Below are 14,828 nucleotides of genomic sequence, written 5' to 3' on the forward strand. Positions count from 1 at the left end.
TACATTAACAGTAACATTTTATTTGGAAATGGTGCAACAAGGCAATGCTATATCTCTTCAGAAAACAGAACAAATGCACCCAATTTTACGATTTGAGCAGAGCCCATAACACAGTTCCACAAATTTCCTGTGAAACAACCATTTTCAAATGGGGCATTTAAACATGTACCTCATCAGACACTCTGTTGTACAGCCTGCCGCAGACACATTATTTAGATGGGCAGGAGAGTATGTAGAAAGCTGTATTTACAATTTTACATGCTGTTACTGCACTTGCAATGAGAATACTGACTATGCTTCGGAGAAGTACCTTCGTATATAGTTTGATTTTGTTTCAGTACCTTTTTGATATGTGGGCCACCAATGATTTATACAAAGCATAGGCCACAGTCCATACTTGTCATTTTTGTGAAACAATAATTGGCACCAGCTGACAAGTTTCTACCAGCACAGCTTTTGTGAACTACAGTTGTACCTTGTCCTTAACAAGTGAGGATATATGCATGATGCCTTTATGGAAAGGCAACAATTTTAGATTGACAAAATAAGCATTCTTAATAATATGTTACAGTGGCTGAGAAACTGTTTGCAACTGCTTATGTGCAATGTGCTGTGTAATAACATTTGTGCACGCACATTCAACATACAGTCTTGCATCCCTCTGTGGAACGACTTGCCCCCATGAGGCATTCTAGAACCACTGGAGATTGCAAGTCGCCTCTCTGGAGCAATTTTTGTCACTACAAGTACTGTACCACACTGTACACAATGTGCAGAATATTTGCAACAACTCGCTCTTGCATTTTTTACTTGCTAACCCAGTGCACAATTATTGAAAATAGATGTTAGCTGCTAGCGTTTAAAAAGGTACTCTGGACATATAGCTGCAGAAATTTCATGGCAGCATTTCTGTATCTACTTTATGGCCATATCTCCCTATAAGTACCTTGCTAGCCACACACAATTGTACTCAGGTGGATATAAAGACATATGATTTGTACATTTACTACATGGAAGCAATGGATTTTGTACACAATGTAGATGTACCAGGAAACCACAAGAGTCTACATTATGTCAACAGCACATTGTAAACTACTTAAAACATCTAAAACTTTGTGCATAACCACTTTGTAGATAACCTTACAAAGAGTAACATAATTTCTTCTCAGTCAGATAAAAAAGATAAAAAGACAGCATGTACCATCCACAGCAGAAGCCTCCTTTCACAGTGAAACACATCCATGGCAACCGTGCTACCAGCCGGTCAGGGGTACCATCACCCATTCATCTGAGCTTGGTCCATTTGATGTCTGCCTCCTTTGCTGGTCTTGTTGCGTTTTCAGCTTCTGCAGCTGACACTTGAGGCTCTTGCGAAAGCTTATTAGGCCTTCCTATAAATTTCAAGAAAATTATGCTACAATCAGGGCAGGGGAGGGCAGTGCACCCATGCTGTCAAGTACCATTTGAACTACAGCAAACGTCTAGCAAACGTTACACATTTCGACTGCATTGTAAAAATAAAAGACGTTGTTTAAGCCAACCCCAAACTTTGCAGACTGCTAGACATTTGTCTGAAGCTTTGTTGGAATTTTGTGTGAGTATTATGGTCCTATAGAAGAAAAATAAAAAATCCAGCAAAATCTTGCTCCAGATTAATCTGCACGGGTAAGGGCTGTAAACTATTAAACCGTTCCTCGCAGAGGGGAAAGTTGTGTACCGTGTACGTGAACAGTGGCAATCCAATCTAGATAGAGAAAGCCTGCTTAATGCATCCTGGCCCATGATTGGCTGGATACTGGCAATACTGGTCCAATATTTGTCGAGTATTGCCGATATCCAGCAGATACTGTGCCAAGATTTCGTGGTGCATGGGTAGAGTCGGGATGTCGTCTGCTTCAGCAAATCACCGCAAAGGATATCAAGCACAGGCTTTCTGTGGCTACAAGTGGCTGTCAATGCGGCTGATGACGGCTTGTCTCCATACTTAGCCGCCAAAGCGCGGACATGATTGGTGGACTCTTAATGAGTATGTGCAGTGGCAGCTACAATTATGTTGCATCATTTAAGCGATCAGGCCTCGTACTATAGATCAGTGGTTTGCAACTGGGGGTTTCGTGAAATTGTCGAGTTCCTGCAAGTGTGAGTTGCTCAGTGCTCATCCTAGGCCAACTAGGCAAAAGCCCACTGTGCCCAACACCTCACTGGTGGCATCGGGATAGGCATCGGGATAGGCATCGAGACTGCAGAACCGCTGCGGCTGACGCTCGCCATATAAAGAGTAGACCAAGCAGCTATCATCATCTATCACTGTGTGGTAGTAGGTTCCTCGAACCTGGTACCATTGTGGGTTCCCTCGCATAACATAAGTTGAGAACCACTGCTCCTTGATGGTGTTGACAGTGGTCACAATGCATATGGCCACTTCCTGCTATTAAGCACAAATAGCTAACACAACATGTTAAGTGCAAAAAAAATTTATTTTGTATGCTCTTCCTTGCTCCTAGAATTAAGTAAATACACTAGTCGCTGCTTTTGAACTTATTGAAAATGTTTATATAAATTAATTCAACTTCTTTCTCAACTACTTCTTCTACAACATTCTTCAAGGCCTTCTCAACTAAACCAATCCAATCCACAGTTTACCTGCCTTTTTTGAACTTCTGTAGTATTCTGATACTAACAGAGCTGAGATGAACAACAACAACATGCACTGAAAGTAAATAGAGTACCTTTTCTTTCTCAAGCTGTTCACGTTCATCATAGTATGTGTGTAGCGGCTGAGCTAATAGTGGTTGCTGCAGCTCCTTGTCCAATTCAAGGCTATCAAGAAAGAGACCAGAAAAAGCACGAATACTGAGTTGGATGTACAGTCACTGTTTTAGCTAACCAAGAAGTCACAATCGAATCGAAGAGAGCCTTGTGCAGCGAACCAAAGTTTCAATTCGAAGCAACAACCCAAAAAACGGTGATAAGACAACAAACGTAATCAGAATGAGGTAGCCGAAATAAATAACATCGCAATGAGACAGAACTGAATCAGTGCTAAGATTCGAAAATAGGAACAAGATATGTATTGTATGATATTACCCATTCCTATTCTCCCATCATTTATGATAAGAAAGTTTCAGTGCCATTTTTGTTGTCTTTTCCTCTACAACAAAGCAAGCAATGTATGAAAAAAGAACCATACCTCCTCTGCTGTAGAAGACTGATTTCAGTGTGCAGCTTAAAGTGCCATTGGGCAAGACGTCGATGTGCTTCAAACAACTCTACAGATTCTCTGGAATGCAGGTCAGGAGACAGAGGCTGCAAGGATTTGTGATGTACAAAATTAGCTATCAGGAGAGCACCTGGCTTTCCCACCAGTGATAACTTCATGTACCTGCAGTGCCGGTTCAATCAGCAGGTGAGCGTTTAGACCCAGATCGACATCTTGAGGACATTCTGAGAGAAAAAAAAAAAAGGCAAACAAAGTTGGGCTTAACACAGTGAGGCATAAACTACGTAGCAGCTAGTTTCCAGATACCAATTCACCAGGAAGCCCGACAGCCTTGAAAATACACAAAGTGGAATGACAAAATTATGTTAAATGCTAAATTGATAAGTAAATTTGTGTCCTCACACAGGATAGTATAAATGACTAGCTGTTAGCAATCATAATGCTAGTTTTAAAACAGTATCCATGCCATTCAACATTCTTCCATTGCATGCTAGCCTCAAGGCATACATACATGCATGCATATTTGATGCGATGCTGCACTGCTTTCTAGTGCAAAGCAATTCTTTATCATTCTTCGGCATAAACTCAATGTTGTATTGTATGGGTAGTGAGGAGTACCCATGTAGAGATTCAAACTAATTTATTACCATTTTGAATTTAACAATAACCTTGACGTTACTAGGATATTTTCTCTTCCTATCAGCTCAACCACTATCACACATGTAAATAAACTCTTGTCACAGTGACCACCACATTCGTGTTCTACTCGCCAATTTGAATTTGAATTAAATCTTCCTCAATACAGAATCAAAATTTTAGTGACTGTGTACTCTCAATGCTGAGCAGCATATTCAAGCATACTTTACTGCAGTATTTCCCACCTGGTGTAGAAGGCCACGAGGTTTTGCGAGGTCCGTCTGGTTTTGGAGTAACAGTATTTGCCACAGTAGAATGCCTAGGTGTTGCACCTCCTCTGTTAAAGTCACCACTACTTTCAGGAGGGCTCCAGCCAGGGTTCACTGAAGCTCCAGCAGACCCTGCTGATCCTATACGACGGTGTCCTACAACGAGATGAAGTTGCAAATTGACACCAAGCGATAATGAACTAAAAAAAGCTACATTTCCGATTTTCAAACAACACCACGGACATCATCGAACACTTCATAAAGACAACACATTTTCACGTCCAATGTTCTGAACCATTCCTTCAAAGAACAGCTCAAATTTTTGTACGCATTTTGACTTGAACATGGCTGACGTTTTCATGCACGCATCTCCTGACAAGTGGAGAACAACAACGAGCAGTCCATGTGAAATGCATGCATTTCCAACCTGCATTTTGACATTTCTGTGGGGTAGGGATTGGCATTACATTAGAAGGCTTTCTTTTACCTAGCGGTTTATTCTCTTTGCTCTGGCACAGAACACTGAAATCCACCGACTGCCTTTTTGCTGATGTAGTCACTGCAGTCCCATCACGAGGATTATGAGCGCCAAATGTCTGTGGTAGCCTCGACACATCTTCCGTGCTGCAAGAGAGTGATGCTGGGGCGCTCGCCTGTGTAGGATTGAGCTTGTCGTTGTCCTAGAGAAAGGAAATTGTGCCACATTGATAAAATTCCTACAAGATGGATAAAACAATGTAGTATATGAAGGCCCTCGTGTTTTCGGGTCGAAAATCGGCGAGTCAAAGTCGGGTTTCAGCATTCCAGGAGCTGTCAAATCTGGCGATATCGAGTGGAAAAGCAGATTTTCAGGTGGAAAATAAAAACAAGAGCGCTGCTCGCATATCAGATGACTGTGGCATGCTGAGCAGCTGTGCTGAATGCACGGTGCTTAGCGTTCTCCGGTGCCTGTATTGGTGTCTGCATTTAAACTCTGGCAAGTTATTTATTTATTTATTTATTTATTTAAATACCCTCAGGGCGTTAGCGTTACAGAGGGGAGTGGTGGTTGAAATAAACGGGTTACACAGGGTACAAAAAGCTGAATACAAAGTATAAGAATAACAATGTTGATTACAATGTTACATAATCACTAATGACACTTTTGAACTGAGCGATGGGCGAAATTGATGTCAGTGAACCGGGGAGTGGTCCCAGTCGATGGCGGTGAGGTAGAAAAAGGAGTCAGCGTGAGATTTGGTTGAACAAGATGGACTGTGTACTTTTTGACGATGGTCAGCGCGATTTGATATGTATCTAGGTAGAAATATAAAGCGAGATCGCAAGCTATCGCTATGATAATATATTTTGTGCAACAGGCACAGACGGAAAATTTTTCGTCACAAAGCTAGGTTAGTAAGTTGCAAGTTATGTTTCATAGAAGTTACACTGGCTGTGTGTTGGTAGTTGCGGAAGATGAAACGGGCAGCCCTGTTCTGAATGGTTTCAATGGCCTGAACAAGAACTGCTGAACTCGGGTCCCAGACCGAAACTGCATTTCAGGGTTTTCACTGTTTTCAAGGTTTTTTGGGTTTTACCCAAAGTATGACAATGACGCTAATCGGGCGGTTGACACAAGTTTTGCTGGGTTGAACCCTAAAGCACGAGGCTCTACGTTTATCTAGGCCCGGTGGAAGAGGGAATCTATACTGTCAAAAAGCTTGAACATGTACTAAAGTGCAAAGTTGGGGTAGTTGGTGTGACATTACTAGTTTAGGCTGCCAAGGGGGACGTCGGACAAAGTAGGAGACACGACAACAGAAACAGCTTTACCATTATACTTCCGGTACAATGGGGGTCTCCTTCTTATTTGAAAGCTGTTTCTGTTGTCGTGTCTCCTACTTTGTCCGACGTCCCCCTTGGCAGCCTAAACTAGTAATGTCACACCAACTACCCCAACTTTGCACTTTAGTACGTTATACTTCCGGTACAATGGGGGTCTCCTTCTTATTTGAAAGCTGTTTCTGTTGTCGTGTCCCCTACTTTGTCCGACGTCCCCCTTGGCAGCCTAAACTAGTAAAGCTTGAACATGGACACAGAAAATACTGTTGCATCGTGTTTTCTGTGCACAAGTTCACTGTTTTCAACATAGATACGGCCCTTAGCTTTCCAGACATCCGTGAAATTTTGCGGAACTGGTCATGTCTCGCGGAACCTGCCATTTTCCTGAGAATCGTCCATTTTCTGCGGAATATTCCATATCTTACAGAACCATGTAAGGATTTCAATCGATCTGCGACATTTTTGCGGGTTGAGCCTAATCAGTTGCGTCTGCAATGCCTGACACCACTGATAATGCCAGTTGCACGGCTGAATGTGACGGAAGGAAATTTAATGACAGCAATGGCCGGAGAGAGAGATTGACAGAGTCGAGTCTAGTTTGCTTTGCGCATCGAAAGTTACAAAAGGCTGGAAAAGCGCACAGGATGAGTCGCCGTGAGAATCGTTCTTGGGAGAACGCTGCACCTCTCTTTTTTTTTTCTTTATTGTTTTCTCTTGCCCGTGGAATACTGCAGATTTGTAAATCCCACTTCGCTGAAGACTAATTTTTCCACTGCAGAAAGCCGGGGGCTCTAAACGTAGAGCCGGACAAGGCAGCACCTTAATGACTTACTCCCGCTGCAGGAGGTTGACCTTCTTGCGCTGCACGGCTGCACTCCGCGGTGATCGACGTCGGTTGTCCTTGAGATTCCCAAAAGCCCCCAAATGAAGACATTGCATACCAAGGGCGCCGTGACAGTTGTGACCCCAAGCTACTTCCAGCTTCGCCAGCTGCAATTCAAGGGCTCTTGTTTATGCCCGTCGCAGAAAAAACAGAGAGAGGGCACGTTTCATATGCGCGACTACTCACAATCTTCCGGTGTGGGATAGGAGAGTGGTTCATCAGCGCCAGGAAAGTACTGAGATATCAGTTCCATCTTATGCTCTACTTCAGACATGGAAGGCCTTTTCGTTGGGTCTTTCAACCAACATCTGTACCACACAAGATGCACTAGAATGATTCCACTGAACAATACGAGTGATAAGCAAGTATGCATCTGGAGCTGTCACACTCATACCAGCATGTACCGAACACCAAAAGAAGCACCCCAAACAATTGTCCTCACAGTCACTGCTCCATAATGCTGCAACCGCACGGGTAATCAGTCGGTGCTGCTTTCCAGCACAAGCCATTCGGAAAAGGTCATTAAGGAAGCACTAAAGTGAAAAAATTTATCTTCGCAGAATGAAAGACGCAGTTACCTTGACAGCAAAGTAAAGGAAACGAGACTAATCCCTTGTGTGCTTTACGCGCGAAGGAAACTGCAATTTATGCTTTCCCTCCTCCCAAAGAAGTGCAAAACAGTGGTGCACATTAGGTGGCCAATCATTAGAGGTCTGCACGGGTATGTAATTCTCGACCCGCTCCTGCACCCGCAGACACAGTCTCCCAATCCGCACCCGTGTGAGTTTTGGTGGAGGTACCCACACTCGCGGGTCGTGCGGGTATATTTGCAGGCCTGCACTACAGGGGCATGCAGCCAAGTGGAGCCATTTGTGGACGTTTAATCACACTCTACATTTGCTACATCAAATGCATGATACAGTACATAGTTGTTAAAAGAACGGCCACCAAATCATCATAAAACGCACTGGAAGGCAAGACACGAAAGCGTGTATACCCGCACGACCCACAGTGGCAATGTGGGTGCACACGCACTTTGCCCACGACCCGCATCAAGTCACATTTTCTACCCGCAAATACGAGATTAGTGCGGGTATCCACGCGGACCTGCGTGTTCGCCCACAACCACACAAGCCCCTACCAATCATCATGGAAGGCCTTTTTTGTGGGGACCAATGGGAGGCAGCACTGCCATGTTGCTACTCCTGGGAAGGAGACAAGAGGGAATGCATAGGTTGCAGTTTCCCTCTCGCCTAAATCATGAACAGTGCAACCGAGAAATCCTGTTTCTTTTATGTAGCTGTCAAGGTAACAGCATTTTGTTATACGAGATTTTTTTTTTCACTTTGTAGCGTCCCTTTAAGGATCAATGGATCCGTTATGCTGGTACACGAGAGGAAAGAAGTTACATTACCTAGTCATGAGCGTCTCGAGGGACATCGGGCACCCCTTGATGAGTGGTGGTCTCTTGCCTAAATCGGGGGTAGATAAAAGGTTTTATGTTCTTGTTGATAGAAGGCGTGTATGTAGGGCCATGTGTTTTCTGGTTTCATGTTTTTTGAAAATCGGGGATAAAAATCGGGCGTTATTTCTGGAGTCGTGAAACAGGCTGAAATTGGGGGTCACCCCATCTGGAGGAAAAACAGAATTTCGGGTGGAATACCAAAAAAGGAGCGCGTGTCACATTTTGGGTGAACAGGAGACACGGAATGGCAATGCTGAGTGCACAGTGTCTAACGTTCCCCCGTGCCCATATTGGTGGCTGAACTGGTGACACTTTGCAAAGTTACAGTTTTCAGGGTGTTTCAGGCTTTAACCTTAACCAGGTTGGGACACTTTCATAGATGTGGTCCATTACATCATGGACACATTGTACTGCACGCCAGAATACTGAGGAAAAAAGAATTATTCTTCTACGGGTCGTATTTAGTGAGATGCAATCCCTGGAACACACTCCCGAGCAAAGGGCAGACGTCACAGGGCTCAGAGTTGTGTCCATTCCCAATGGCAGCTGTGCTGTCAAAGCTGCATGAGTTTTGGTATATTTGCGGTGCCCATTTTCTCTGTTTCTATTGCCCCCTTCGTTGTGAAACGTTCAATGCAGGTTCACATCAGTGCAAAGAACCGTCTTTTACGTTGATATGGGATATCCTGACGCGACTCCTCTGACAGTGATGCAAATCAGGGATCAGAGAGAGAGAGAGAGATTATGGGTTTAATGGCACAAAGGCAACAAAGGCCATAGAGCGCCAAAACTACGGTGAGTATGTGAGAGATGATGATGTGAGAGAGAGTGTGTGTGGTAGTTAAAAGCTATCTACAGGTATGAGCGATGAGATGGACCAGGATAAGAGAGAGAGGAGGATGACGATAACAAGTGAGTATGGCAGTTAAAAGCTATCTACAAGTGTGAGCGATCAGGTGATCCAGGATGAGATATTTACATGAGGAGTTCGGTGATATTGGATAAAAGCAGAGCAATACTTAACATCTACATCTGACTAACTAACCCACACATGGTCAAAAATTGGATGACATTATTAAATGTCACAAGAGGAGTGTCACCCAGTAGAAGGGCTGGGTGGAGTGGGACATGGTATCTGTAGAATGCGGTGAAATGCTGTCAAAATGTGATAAAAAAAAAGAGCAGGTTTTACCATGTTTAACCCTAAAACACAAGGCCCTAACTGTATGTTAGAGCAGGCAGAAATGAGATCGACAATAAAAGTTCCTCACCCGTGTGCACTGCCCACATGATTGAAAATGCTGGAGGTCCACAATCTTCGAAGGGCTTCTGTCGCGTCAGCACTTCCCATAATATGATACCCCAGCTGAACACATCACATTTCTCAGTGTAGTTGACACCTACGGGTATAAAAAGATGACGTCTTCTAGAACTGCCCTTCATTTAGTGTCCCGTTTGGCTCTGTGAACAGTAACTTCAAAATCTGAAGCAAATACGAAATGAATAGTTATGTAACTGAACAGAGGGTGAAGCGAATAGTGGTAACTGGACCAAGCACGTACAGGTTGCTTCAGTAACGGTGTCAAAAAATTTTAATTAGAGAAAAGCACGCCTGGAAAAATATGCCATCAACCACAGTTACCTTTAGGGAACTTAGTGCAGGTACTTTTATAAAATTTTAATTGAAATAAATTTAATTTCTTAAATTGAACCCTGAAGTTTGCCAAGTCAACGCCATTTTCTTTTGCCAGAAACAGGAAATGCATGTCATACTTGGCATCACCCAATCACAACAGCAACACAATATCTATGGAACATCAAGAACACTGACTTTCAAACACCTCTGGTGCCATCCAAGCTGCACTGCCTTTGTTGTTCGTCATCACTGTCTGGACGTCACATGCTGTGCCAAAGTCACAAATCTTTAGGATTGTACCTCCATTCACAAGCAGCAGGCTAAAGGAGAAAAAGGGAAATAACGTCTCAGAAAAAAAAATGCAATGTATACCCAGCACATATTAGTATCAGATGCTTTTCCTTAGGGTAAACAATGTGACTGCATGTCTAAGTAACAACACATGTGCCCAGGTTATGCCCACCTGCTTTGCTACATGACTTCACATGATGACCATAAACAGATCGTGATCATAAACGTTCATGCATATCGACGCACTAAAATAATATTAATGCCATTTGTCACTGCGTTGCATTGTCACTCCAGAAGGAAATTTGACGTGATTGTTAGCTTCTACATGATGAAAATTATCCCGTATCTCGTTGGAGCACCGTGTTCAGAGAGACTGAGAGCATGGAGCAAAAGCGAGGCAGTCACTTTTCAGCTATGACTTCTGCGAAGCCCTATAGCACGTAACAGATACTAGACTGGATATTGTTGGGAGAGAAATTGTGCAGGCACAGACCTCCAATAGTCAGTGTTGAAATAGATTTGAATTACTTACTTGGGTGGCTTAAGATCCCTGTGAACAAGAGCCTTTGGTTTCATGTTGTGCAGGTATGCCACTCCCTTGGCGCACTGGAGCACCCAACTGATGGCATGTGCGGCTGTATACTGGATATCCTTCATTGTGTGTAGCACTAATATAAAAAAATAACAAAAACAGGCACGAAAAGGGTGGATGATCATCAATTCAAATGATTTACGGGCAATCCAACGGTGCCTTAATCAAAGTACTGATCAAGTAATGCAGGAGCTGAGACCAAATTGGAGAATTGAGAATTGGAGAATTGAGGGCCTAAAGCTTCAGTTCCACAATAAGATTTGTAAATTAATTAGAAAAATGAAATTAACGGATTGTATAGGGGGAATTGGTACATGTACATGGTGAAAGAATTGCAGCAAAAAGACAAGAACAATGCCTATGTTGTTGTTGTTGTTAAACTGTTGTCCTCGTCTTTTTAGCTGGAATTCTTTCACCACCAGAAAAATTACGAGTTACGTACCATTGTACAAAGACCCACCCTCGGCATATTCCATGACAAGGCACACCTAGAAATATAAGAGCGATGCTTTTTATTAGGGGCTCGCTAATATTAGAGTTCTCGAATTCGAATCGAACGTCAAACGCTCAAACTATTTGATTCGATAATTGAATATCCAACATTCGGTTTTCCGAATATTGGACTGTTTCCCGAATATGAATGACACCACCCCGAAAGTGGGCTCCACGTGATGCTTCCCTGCACGAGGTGAAGCCTGCCTTACGAAATATATGCCATCAACCACAGTTCCACAGTATGCCACAACCACATCCCAAAACGGGCCACTACACGCCAAACGGCCAAAAATGGGACACTAAATGAAGGACAGTTCTAGAAGACGTCATCTTTTTATACCCATAGGCGCCAACTACACTGAGAAATGTGATGTGTTCAGCTGGGGTATCATATTATGGGAAGTGCTGACGTGACAGAAGCCCTTCGAAGATTGTGGACCTCCAGCTTTTTCAATCATGTGGGCAGTGCACACGGGTGAGGAACTTTTACTGTCGATCTCATTTCTGCCTGTTCTAACATACAGTTAGGGCCTTGTGTTTTAGGGTTAAACGTGGTAAAACCTGCTCTTTTTTTATCCCTGATTTGCATCACTGTCAGAGGAGTCACGTCAGGATATCCCAGATCAACGTAAAAGACGGTTCCTTGCACTAATGTGAACCTGCATTGAACGTTTCACAACGAAGGGGGCAATAGACACAGGTTACACAGGTGGGAGGATACAAAGTATCCAAATATCCATGTGTTTACCCAAAATTAATTGTGTTTTCGTCGTCTGAGGAAGGGACATCTTCCCTCCCACGTGCACTTTAACGGTGCCGACGGGGGACTTTAATTTGATGTCTGTGAGGTTGCCGTTAAAAAGTTAAGATTCCTGAATAATGACTGCAGCCCACAAAGAAAAAGGGTGTCTTAGAGACGTCCCGGAGGTTCAGAATTTCAGCAACGCAACTTCCCGGTGCGAGACATAGACCCTCCAGGAGAGAAGCTAAAGGGTGTTCATGGCAAAGCTGAGGCAGGACGCCAATTTGTTTGTTTCACAAGTGACCTGTGGTTGTCCGAAACAATTAAAGCATTGTCTGTATAACATGCCGCTGCCTGACGTAAAATTTGGAAATGACGATAATCACCCCGGTAAGTATAAGATTCACCCTGAAAAGCAGGAAGCACTCTCGTGTAAAATTAAAGAGTAGGGGCTACCCACAGAATAATGCCATCTCTCTCTTGTGACAATTAATGCCAGAAAAATGTCACTAAAGCCATGGGCTACAAATTGCAAACTTTTAGTGTGAAAGCCACACATTGTAAAATTTGCACGAATATTCTATATTCGATGCGACTTCAAATATTCGGATTTGCACACCTACTTTTTACTACACAAAAGTATCAAAGTATGTGTGGCAGCTACATATGCAGTCTGAAAGCATACTTTCTCATATTATTTGGAGAGACTAAAAGAACTAAGTCCGTAAATGAAGCTCCTATGGCTAAAACTAAAAGAGATACAAAACACGAAAAAAAAACAAAAAAAAACTCTGCCTCTAACCAAGCCTACCAGGCTACACATAAAAATTTCAAGCACCAGTACTGCCACATTAAAACGGTGCACACTACTTCGGAAGCTCTTTGGAACCACGGCCAGGTTTGAAAATGCATGTTTTGAGCCTGTAACATCTTGCATCACTCACACCTGATACGTTTATGCACTGCTCAGACTGGTACACTGCACATCCCTGCCAAGGCATGCACTTTTTTCACAAGTATTGCGACAACTATCCCCAAGCAACATTTCCCTCAGCACACCCTGTAGCAGCCTGTAGTTAGTATTCCCAGTATGCGATCCAGAGGTTTGGAATAACGTCAATCTTGTATTTTATTGTGTTCTGAATAATTTTCGAAGCTGCATCAGGAACTTGAAAGCTATACAAAATGCTGTGCATACAGAAGCAGTAAATGCTAAATAAATAAATAAATAAAATAATAATAATAAAAGCAAACATACTGTAATTCATATTTCCTACTGAGGTTGAAAGCCATCAAAGCACAGATGACTTAGATTGGATTAAGGCAAACTCAGGATTGCATTTCAACCTAAATGTAAGAGTAGTTGTGCTCAGAAGTGCACATTTATGAAAACAAAATAAATTATCAGTCATATGTGTAAAACACACATGTAAATTCTACATTTAATTTTTTTTTTTCTGGTTATTGTGCAATCTCTAGGCAGTGCTTCTAGGGGAGTGGGGCACACTTCATGGCCATCCTGCACCATGCAAAAGTTGGGCCATAGGACATCTCTGTGTTTGCACAATGTCAGGTTTGGATAATAGAACTATGAGGTGATGAGTGATAGTATGTTGTAATGACGAGCCTTGCTACTTACAGGACAGTGGACTCTGGCACCATGTAGTTTCACTATATTTGGATGACATACTCTAGACAGCTGACGAACCTAAAAATGTGATAGCACGATTATTGCAATATATACCCAGAAAAGACCGAGAGTATCCAACTGCAATAACTAACTGCTGAGGGGGGGAGGGAGGGGGCTCTATTATTTCAGCATTTGACACATGTCAGCCTCGATACATAAAGCAGTTACAACGCAACTATAACAGTACTATAATAATAATACTGTAACAATGGCCCGCGATTTTTTGCAACATCTCCCCCCGTGAATGCAATGTCGAATAAACCACTGCATTTATGCAATGCGAAGCCATCCCATTTTGCTCGAATGTAACTTCCTGTAGAAAAACAAGAAATCTAGCTTTAATGACGACTACTTCCAAACTGTTGGACATTACGATCTCCCTTGTTGTAAGTACTATGTGCGCATTTACCTCAACTAAAAACGCTTTTTTCTCATGGTCGGACTCAATCGACTTCACAGCGACGTCCTGTCCCTTCCATCGGCCTCTTCTAACAAGTCCGAAGGTTCCTTTACCAATCACCTGTGAAAGAGAAACGACATGACAACAACACGCATCATAACCGAAGACGACAATACGTTAGGTTCCGCGCAGGTTCATCACTTCACACCAGTGTATGCTTTTATGTAGTGTAAAATAAATCGGGAACTTGCAGACCTCAAGCAGCTCGATCTCCCTGTAGTCGATCTCCTCAACGAACGGTAACGGAGATTCAATACTGTCAGTATGGGAGTTGTCGTAACTATCGTAATCATTTTCATAATACATCGTGCGGCATTGCTTATATTAGTTTATTCGATCACTGAACTGCACGTTGCAACTTCACCGTAAACAAACAAAACTGAGTAGCCCCCCAACACAAGATTTCGCTGGCTATTGCCTACTGCATGATCAACAGAAGATCTGATTGGAGGCAATCGCATCTCTCACATCACGTGATCACGTGATCCAATGAAACATTGTTGGTGGCATGTATGCTGAACTAGCTGAACCATAGCTGAAACCGCTGAACTCGTTCAGAAAACCGCCAAGGGAGAATATTAATATTGGACATGTGTCCCATTTTGTCCTGACCTTGCAGGGCATAATG

The 14,828-nt window shown here is 42.9% G+C and overlaps 1 protein-coding gene across 1 annotated transcript; it reads right to left on the reverse strand.

Annotated features, from left to right (window-relative positions):
• Window positions 1–14,654, reverse strand: LOC135401060 (mitogen-activated protein kinase kinase kinase 7-like). Its single transcript, XM_064633196.1, has 16 exons — window positions 14,396–14,654; window positions 14,150–14,260; window positions 13,690–13,758; window positions 11,256–11,301; window positions 10,754–10,889; window positions 10,126–10,250; window positions 9,566–9,694; window positions 8,244–8,301; window positions 7,016–7,137; window positions 6,779–6,936; window positions 4,613–4,805; window positions 4,102–4,281; window positions 3,383–3,444; window positions 3,191–3,306; window positions 2,730–2,820; window positions 1–1,391 (listed from the first exon to the last, which is right to left on the reverse strand). Exons 1-16 carry the CDS (start codon window positions 14,504–14,506, stop codon window positions 1,254–1,256), a joined length of 1,845 nt encoding a protein of 614 aa, XP_064489266.1. The 5' UTR covers window positions 14,507–14,654; the 3' UTR covers window positions 1–1,253.
• Between the last annotated feature and the right edge of the window lie 174 nt (window positions 14,655–14,828).

The sequence above is a fragment of the Ornithodoros turicata genome, chromosome 7, assembly GCF_037126465.1.
Source record: "Ornithodoros turicata isolate Travis chromosome 7, ASM3712646v1, whole genome shotgun sequence".
Classification (NCBI taxonomy): domain Eukaryota; kingdom Metazoa; phylum Arthropoda; class Arachnida; order Ixodida; family Argasidae; genus Ornithodoros; species Ornithodoros turicata.

Excerpts from the sequence above, each read along its gene's own strand:
- LOC135401060 (XM_064633196.1), bottom strand. The coding sequence starts at position 14,506 with ATGTATTATGAAAATGATTACGATAGTTACGACAACTCCCATACTGAC. Across the intron at positions 4,282-4,612 it reads CAAAGAGAATAAACCGCTAG|GACACCGTCGTATAGGATCA; the intron begins GTAAAAGAAAGC and ends ATCTCGTTGTAG. Across the intron at positions 3,445-4,101 it reads CTCGTGGCCTTCTACACCAG|AATGTCCTCAAGATGTCGAT; the intron begins GTGGGAAATACT and ends TTTTTCTCTCAG.